The sequence below is a fragment of the Apus apus genome, chromosome 11, assembly GCF_020740795.1.
Source record: "Apus apus isolate bApuApu2 chromosome 11, bApuApu2.pri.cur, whole genome shotgun sequence".
Taxonomy (NCBI): domain Eukaryota; kingdom Metazoa; phylum Chordata; class Aves; order Apodiformes; family Apodidae; genus Apus; species Apus apus.
In genome coordinates this window covers 17071462-17080553 of record NC_067292.1, presented here as the reverse complement: position 1 = coordinate 17080553, position 9092 = coordinate 17071462, and the positions used below count along the sequence as shown (strand labels likewise).

Sequence of the window (9092 nt, the reverse complement as noted above, 5' to 3'; positions counted from 1 at the left end):
ACAGCACTATGAAGAAATTATTTGTTGTCTGAGCAATAAAACTAAATAAACTACTGATTATCTAGAAATTCTTGACTGTTACCACTAGTGCTACCAATGAAGAACACCTGTGCTTTTACAAGAATACTTGTATTTTTATCTCACTGTATTGTCCTTTGCTCAGTGTGTGGTATATTTTATGGAGAAGGGAAAAACTGATGCAATGTCCTGAGCAGGTTAAGGTCAATTAGAATCCAGGCACACTAATAGAGTGTGCATTTTTTCAAATTTTGTTATTTTCTAAACAGTGGTTCATGTCATATCTTCATTAGAGTTCTGAGATAATAACAGGGGTTTTTGATACTTGTCTCAATTAAGAAAAGACTAATTGGAGATCTTATTAAAAAAACCTTGTAAATGTGATTATGAGAATGAATGTTACTGAATTGTCTTATTTATACTGAATATCATACACTTGAGCCCATTTGTTTTTGCAGGCAGATACTTGCTGTTGCAGTTGGGGTAGAGGGAAGCCATGCGCTCGACTTCCTGACTAGTTGTGTGTGAAATCATGACTATTTGTGTGCAAGTGTAAATCTCAGAGCTTGATAGTTTATCCTAAGATGCCATTTTGCTCTCACTTTTAAAAGTCAATGGCAGAAGGAAATGTATTTCAAGGGCCAGCATGTGACTTTGACAGGCTTGGTATGCAGGAACTTTGCTGGCAGCTTTTGAGATGCCTCCAGTTCTGCCTGGCTGTGTTATTTCTCTGATAGATTCTCAGAGTTGTGGGTTTTGTTGTGGTTTTCAGGGATTTTTCCTGGTTTTTTGTTTTTGTCCTTACTGCAGTTCCCTCTGTTGAAATACCTTAGTACTTATGAGTGTTTTAGGTAACCAGTGTGGAACAGACTGTTTCCCCTTGCAGGTATGAATCTCTGCATTTGCAGTGATCCCACAGAGCCCAGTGCCTGCTCATTTGTTGGCTTCATCTCTTCCAAAAGCAGACAAGTGTTCATTCACTTCGTCTTTGCGGCTCAAAACACGAATGTCTGGGTTTGTAAATAGAAATAATTTGTCCAAAATGGGCCCAAAGGGCCTACTTCCCCCTTACTTAATGAACAGCACATTTACAGTCAGTTGCTTAAATTTATGGGTAACTGGTGCTTTGTAAAATCGTGACAAAATAGCAGGAAGAAAATGTATTTTTAACAAACACAGTGTTAGTGAGACACAATCTGTTAAGCATGATTCACAGTTCAGGCTGTTATGTCTATTAAGAATTTAAACTGTGGAATTTCATTATAGCCTTGGCTGCCCTTATGTAGAGCCCTTATAGAGCTGTTACTAAACCACTGCCCTTTACTCCATTGGATTGGAAATGCCTTGCTGGGTGCGTGCAGGCTGCTCTGCTCATAACTGATAGAAAATTTCCTTCAGCTTGAGGAGCAGGAGTGTCTCATCTCCATCCATGTTGTAATAAGCCCTCCATGCTGTATGTGTGCTACTCTACCCTGATAACAAAAAGTCCTAAGTGAGCCTGACTTCAATAAATATTTAGAAGAACAAGTTACGAAAGGGTTTGCTAGAGTTTTTTGCTGGGTTTACATGGCTATGAGATAAACACATATGCTTTTTTTTCTTCCTCTGTAGAGAAGGGAGGTAAAAATCTTTATTCCATTCTGAAAATGTATTGGGAGAAACATGCTGAAGGCAGGAAAGGCAAGGGCAGTAGCCTTACTGACAAGGACACAGTGTCACAGTGCCTGAGAATGATGAAAAGAGAAGGCTTGGGGAGGATAATCTGGTTCAGTCAAGAGTCCAGGAATCACCAGAAAAGTCCCTAGTGCTGAAGCAAGTCCAAAGTCACACAGGAAAGAGAGTCAGATGGACTTCAGCCCTCAAAATAGTGGTCGTTAAAGCCGCAGAATATTTTCAGCATTAAAGTAGGAAGATGTTTATAGTCAGGACAGAACAATCCCTGCAATAACACAATAGATTCTGCAATCCTGATAAGGTCACCAGGTGTCTGTGAACTGGAACACAAACATTTTGCAATTACAGCTACTTTGTTGTGTGCCTTACTTTGTTGATTCTGGTGCAGGGCTAATTGAGAAGGAGATTAACGGTTTCTGAAGAGATGCTGTGTTAGAGGATGCTCAGAAGGAGACAGACATCTTGTCTTTTGGCATAGGTGAATATGGTGCTGGTTCATCCAGGTGAAAATTGTCAGTAGTAATCAAAAGCTTCCCAAAGTGGGATTATATCTGGATAGTGTGCAATGGAAAGAAAAATGATTTGACAAATGCAGCCACTTCAGAAGTGGTATCTTTTCATAATACCATAGTCACAAAACTCTGCTTAGAACAGTAAAACAATGAAAGTAAACATTAAATTGTAGAGGACATGGGAAGAAACCGAGTGATCTTTGGTTCAGGTATTAGTTGGCTACTAGCCAGTTCTATGCATCATGGGCCCTATGTGAGCTATGTGTTGAGAAGGGTCTGGGTTGACCACTTGCATGGTGCCCTCTACAGTCTCACAATGTTTTGTGCTCTTGAAGCTGGATAAGACCCTTGGCTAGATGGTGTCTGATTTCATGGGCAGGAATAAGGTTTTATGTCACTGTTTCCGAATCTTAGTGTCCCTATAGGATGCATATACCACTGTGACTATGCTGACTTTTTCTGTCTGCGTTACTATACTACTGAATTTCTAATTTCAAATGACAGAAGGAAGCCTGGCCATGAGAAGTATTGACAGTGTAATTTAATTTTATTTGTATTATTGGCACTTCATGTGTGGGACATTCTTTTCTGTTTTATTTTTTTCATGAGAAACATTCCTTCAGATTGTGAGAAGAACATTTTCTGTTGCCCAAGGCATAAGCAAAAAAATCTAACCAAACCCCCAATATTATAAAGAACAGAAAAATTAAACAAGTTGAACAATAATACTTGGCTTTTATGTATAAAGCATTGACTTAAAAAATCTGAGTCCATCCATATAAACAAGTTATATAGTAGTAACAAAGTGCATGAAGCAAATTGCTAAATTTAACTAAGGTATTAAAATAAAAAGTACTTTAAAACAATACTTTAACACAGTTTCTTGCCATGATTCCATCATGCATCAACACAAATCAAATCCTGAGGCAACCTGTGCCTTTGACAGTCTTTCTGTATCATTATGTAAATAAATGGAAGTAATGATCAAACTCGCAGTGGGTGGAAAAACATCAGTAAACCATCTATTTATAACAGAGTTGTATTTAAAAAAAAAAAGTCAAAGTGCACTGCTGGTACATCTCATTTTAGCCTATTTGGGATGTGTATAACACAGGGACATGGTCCAATGCTTTGTTTAAGCACCAGGAGAATAAAGAATTATGGATGTTCTGTTACTAGCATTACTATGACTAGCATGAAACTGACAAATTGTACCAGAGTATAGATGTAAACATCTTTTGTATGCTGAGGAGGCAAACTCTTAAATTATCTGATGTGTACAGTACTGGTACTTAATGTTTTGGTGCCAGTACCAGACTGGTCCAGTAATTAGCATTCAGATCTATTTCTAATTACAGATAAGGCATATAACAAAAAAGTAAATATTTGGTTATTAGTATTTCATACAGTTCAGCAACCCAACCAATCAGAATTTATCTTGCCAATTTTAACAATCTTCAAACTCTTGTCTTCCATTTGTAGATAGTACTGATCTTTGAAAAAGTAGGTGTACCCTGTGAAAGTAAACAAGAAAGCATAATCATATTATGGAGCATGTAATTCCTAATCAAAGCTTTTTTTGTCTTGTTTGATTTCATGAAGCTTAATGAACTGGAAGACTTTTTTTTTTCCCTGAAATACTTGTACACAATGAAAAAGATCAATTTTAAAAAAATACATAAAAATTCACATCCTGGAGAAGAGAGGTTTTGTTACATGGAGCCTGAGGTCAGGTTGTATTTTTCTGAGCCAGAATTTTCTGGGAAGAAATGTTTGCTGGCAAAATAGATGTTGAACGTGTAATTGAGTCAAGACTCATGTGATACCAGAAGTTCTTCCAGACATTTATGCATATCTGTGCAAAATATGAGGCCACTTAAAAACACAGGCCAGGCTCTAAGTAGCATTTGCTAGGAGGTTAAAAAAAGGGGGCAAAATACAACCCATTTATGCCTGTGATCAAGGAAATTATCATACTTGAGTTCTGGCTGTGCTAGAGCAGGATGATGCTGAAATGGTGCTGAGTGTGCATGCTGACACTAAGGAACCTATGGAGCTGGGAAGAAGGGAAAATTCCCAGGGACTGTCCTGGGCATGCCTTTGGGTGTTAGGACAACCTGACATCAGGCTTTGTGTGGCAGGAGTTGCTTCAGTCTCTATCTCAAACTACACTAGAAAGACAGTTTCCCACAGAGCTAATTTTTCCCCATGCCCAAAGTGGAAAACCAACACGAACCCAAATCTGAGCCTCAGGGACATCTTGACATAAAAGTGATTGCATCATGGAGTATTTTTCTCCATGTCCTAGCTGATGTGTACAGCAGGTTTCTAGACCTGTACAACATAGCAGTGGAAAACAATAAGATGCTTCAAGACTTAAATAAGACAGTATATAGCCTTTTTTAAAAGAAAAAAAGCAAGGCGAGAAAGGGGGAAGATGCTGATAAAAGCTGTTTCTTGCCTTGTTAAGCTTTGCAAAGTGTTCAGCATAAAGGAAGTGATACAGAGTAGTAGCAGATTAAAATTAAATGAGCTTCGAGAGAAGGAAAACTAGTATAGCCATTATAATTATTTGCTTGGATAAAAATATTCAGGAGAGATTGTATCCCTGAAATGCTTAATTTTAAAAAGTTTAAGCTGAGATTTGTAGGGTATTTATCAACTGATTTTTGATGGCAAAACAAAGAGACAAAAAAGTTTGCTTGAACCAGTAACCAGGATGATAACTTGGCTCAATTTGGTCTTTCTTATGAACCTCACGAAATTAAAGCCTGCATTAATTTTCACAGCAGAGAAATGAGAGAGTTTGTTAGTGACTTAGATCAGAATTACAGCTTACCACTGTCACCAAGACCCAGGACAGCATCGAGGTTATCTGGAACTCCATTCCAAGAGTCAGCAATGAATTTAGGGGACGCAAGTTCCATTTTCTTCTTTTCTTCATTGTACCTGAAGAAAATTATATCCCTGAATTACAAATCTGTATTTAATGTTAAAATTTAAAGTAATTTTTCAGGGAATTCCTCAGCTGATGAGACAATATAAAACAATCAAACAAGTATAATAACTGAGATTTGTAGCATTGTTTCTCTGTCGTCATAATTCTTTCCAACTCCTTTAAATGGAATCTTGCATCTTTCCTTTTGAAAATGCAATTCTTGCTGAATTAAAAATACACTTTCTAAGCAAAACCCTATTCAGAAATGTACCTTAAAATTCCAAACATAAATCTAGGAAAGGTAACTTTTTGAGGTGGCAGCCAACATCTGAAGATAGCAGATTTTCATGGAAAATGGCTGTATTTTTTAAATCTTACTTTGAAATATCCTTGTAGCCCATGTAACTGGTATTAAATTACTAATTACTTTCCGTAATGTTTCATTAAAACCCTGTAGTGTTTTTGCACAACCTCTCAGTGATGATCAAGTTGTATTCCCCTCTGCACGTATCTTTAAGGCTCAGGATGAAGTCCAGTTTGTGATAGGTAACACCTATTCCATCTCCAGACTGCTTTTATTATTGAAGTGCTGGGACACCAAGGCAACAAACTCCAGTAGAAATCAGATTTTTTCCAGCAAATAAACACAGTAAATGTCAAGTTTTTTTTAAAAAAAAGCTTTCTTTGGGGAAGAAGAACCCAAAGCTACAATGGCTTTCACACTCTGTGCTTTGAGGAGGGAAAACTCAGTGGATGTAAATTGACCTAATTCCATGGCAGTCAGATCTAGTTTGCATTGTCTTTCAGAAGGGAGTGGTTCCGTCTGTATTCACATCTGCAGATGATCATTTGTCTCATTTACTCTCTGGGCTTTCCACTGTCATATGCAAAGACAGATTTGTGCATAGCCAGTTTTACACTCCCACAAACAAGTAGTTCAGTATCTCCTTTTCCATATACAGAAAATGAATGTCCCAGGGATACAAGGTCCTTGAGAGTGAAGACAGAAGGAGCAAGATTGGCCTGGTTTCATCATTTTTCTGATTCCTAGGTGGGAGTCAGGGCTGAGCAGGAGGAGTGGAGATGTCCTGAGGAGCAGTGACATGGAATATAGTTTAATCCAGGCTTCCAGTGCATGTGAGGCCTCAGTCACCCTAGTAGCACCTCGTCAGGAGCAGTGGACTTCAGAGAGGTCATCTTTGACTAGTACTGGAAGGAAGGAAGCATTTATGTTCTTGATTTCTATTTATCCATATCTGTATGTATCTTGGGTTAAGTTTCCCCCATTTTTTTATGGAACTACTTGGATTATATCCACAGTTATACCAGCACAAATGAGCAGCAGGTTGGTAAAAAAATAGAATTTATTAATTTAAATTACTTACTATCATTTTCCTTGGATATTTAAAGAAAATCAATTTCTTTGCTGGTAGCTTGAAAGCTTCAGCTGTGGAGTTTGAGCCAGCTTCTCTTCCTCTCTCTCACAAAACTTTGCTTTGCTTAGCAATCTTGTTATAGTTATACCAAAATAGCATGGGGCTGGAAGGAGGGAGAGGAGAAGGCTTCCAAAAAATCCATTTAAAGTAAGTGTGATAATGGCACAGGAAGTATGTAACTATTTTGATTCCATGTGGCAGAGTCTTTGTATAAAATAATACAGCCACATACTTAAGGGTCATAGCCTGTGTGAAACAGACATGCTTTTTTTTTCTTGAAATATGTGTCAACTGGTTGCTCTCCTCTTTGCACAGATAGAAATGACTTAAGCTTACTTTGATTTCTTAACAATAAATTATGCATTCTGCAGTGACTGCAGTTGATAAGGTACTTCGATAGAAATATTGTCTGTGATTAGATTGATGGATTACTTGGAGGCCCTGGTGTACAGTTAATCAAAACAACAGTTGGTACAGAGACCAGCAGTTTAGCTAACTTGCAGTCTGTAGGTTTTGTTAGGAATCCAAAGTATTGCCAATGGCTGTATTAGAACTACTTGCAATTGTTTAAGATTATCTCTACAATGCAACACTAAAAAGTGAATAATATTCTCTAGCTTTTAAGTTCCTTTTTCTTCTCCTTCAGATAATGGAGTGCTGTCCTCAAAGTAATTGAAAGTTATGATCATGTGGCAGTTGTGAAAGGGTATTTTATTTATTTACAGGAATTCACAGCCATTAGGAGATAAGACACTCTTCCAGTTTGATCATAACATTAAATTAATGTTCGTATAAAATTGACTCAATTATATTGAGACCTCCTTTGATATTTTATATAGAGCATCTCTCAGAGAGAGCTCTTAAATCTTGGAGAATCTTTTAGATTTCTGGTGGGTGTTTCTGATGTTTAGCTTTCCTCTAAATTGTCAGTTAATGAATGGTTTTACTTTCAGCCTGTTGTGTAATGTCTGCATTCCTGGTAAAGTCCTGTTCCTGGAAGAGACCTCTGATGGTGAAAGCAGTTTTGTTCTCATGCTGTTCTGACAGGCAGCAAGGAGATAACTCACAAAGTTCCTCAAAGCACCAAAGTGCCTCTGCTTTTTAGGATGATCTTTTGTGCCACATCTTCCTGCCAGTTATTATAATGAAATTTTGTTAAATACAATTAGTAGAATCTTCATCAGGTGTAACGTAGGATATTTGTATCTACCACAGTAATAGCCTTCAGACATTTTAAGGACATTTCTTCCTAATCTAAGAGTCCAAGATCTTTCCGGGCCAGAGCTTGGTAGCAGGGTACCTGAGTTTGGTTACTTACATTACATCATATTTTGCTTCTCATACAGTCTTTCAAACAGGAACCTTAGTGCAAACACAGAGTGACCTGCATTTGCAGAATACCACATTTGTGGTGCTCTTTGCAACAAAAGCTTCTCTGAGCATGTACTGGAAACATGAGAAGTATTGTAGAAACTGTCACAATGAGTTGAAGCTGTAAATTTTTTCCCCAAAGTACTAACAGATATGCTTCCTGTGGTTTGTTCAGCTCTCCTGAGTACCAACTCTCTTAGTAGACCAAATGTGTTAGTGAGGAGCCCATCACCTGCTGAAAGGAATCGCAGGCGTACCAAGCACACTTTGCTGGTCACATTGCTGTTTCTTCTACATCCAGCTCTTCCAAACATGATGGCTTAGTGAAAGAATTTCGAAGGCAATCTGGTCAGTCTTTGGGTTCAAGTGACTGGACATCAGCCCGTTTTAAAGGATTCCTTTCAGAGTTTTGTCCTAGCAGTTGTGAGCTGTGACAGCCAGGATAGTCTGCCTCTCTCAGCAGCCTGAGACTCATGTGGGGCAGCTGCTGTTACACAGGGGCTGAGGGATGGGTTGTTAGTGAAGAGCAGCCTGAGAGACTCTCAGATACCCTCTTCACTTACAACCTGTTTTACCCTGTATTAAACTACTTTCCCAGTTATGCTCCTTGGTTCAGCACCCTCCCTCACCACTCCTGTCAGTGTGAACTTTGTATTCCCGAGGAATGGAACCCCTGTGCTTGGTTCCTGTCTCCTGAACCTCAGTGTGCATTCAGCCCTAGAGACACAGCTTGGCCAAGAGAGTACTGCTACCACTTCAATGCTTCTTACTTCCAGTATCTGTCTCCAGCAAAAATGTAGGTCTTCTTGTTTCTGTCCCAGTTAAAGGCTGCATCAACACGTTGCACATCAGGGGGTAGTCCCAAGTTGGTGAGTTTCTTTGGATAGCCCCTTTCCAAGTTACTGGCTGAATAAACCCAGTACTCATTTCCTAAGTAGGGGAGAAAACAAAGCAAACAAACACTGTTTATTAATCAGATACAGAGGAGAATTTCTTCCTTTATGCTCTATTATGTGACTTTTTATTGCACTAGCTGTACTAGTAGTCTTTCTAGTAGTTTACCATCTGTGAAGCACTAGAGTGCAGGTGTACTTGTGATTACAGTTTCTGCTTTTGCTTAAGTGTTGCTTACCTCTCAGCAAA

The 9092-nt window shown here is 38.4% G+C and overlaps 1 protein-coding gene across 1 annotated transcript in view; it reads right to left on the bottom strand.

Moving 5' to 3' along the window:
* Positions 1–2732: 2732 nt before the first annotated feature.
* The window catches only part of MMP2 (matrix metallopeptidase 2), a 31901-nt gene continuing 25541 nt past the window's right edge, over positions 2733–9092 (bottom strand). Inside the window, exons 11-13 of the mRNA XM_051629606.1 lie at positions 8720–8879; positions 5044–5153; positions 2733–3718 (exon numbers count right to left, since the gene is read on the bottom strand). Coding sequence (XP_051485566.1) covers positions 3615–3718; positions 5044–5153; positions 8720–8879 — 374 coding nt within the window. The 3' untranslated portion in view covers positions 2733–3614. The remainder of the gene's footprint in view (positions 3719–5043; positions 5154–8719; positions 8880–9092) is intronic.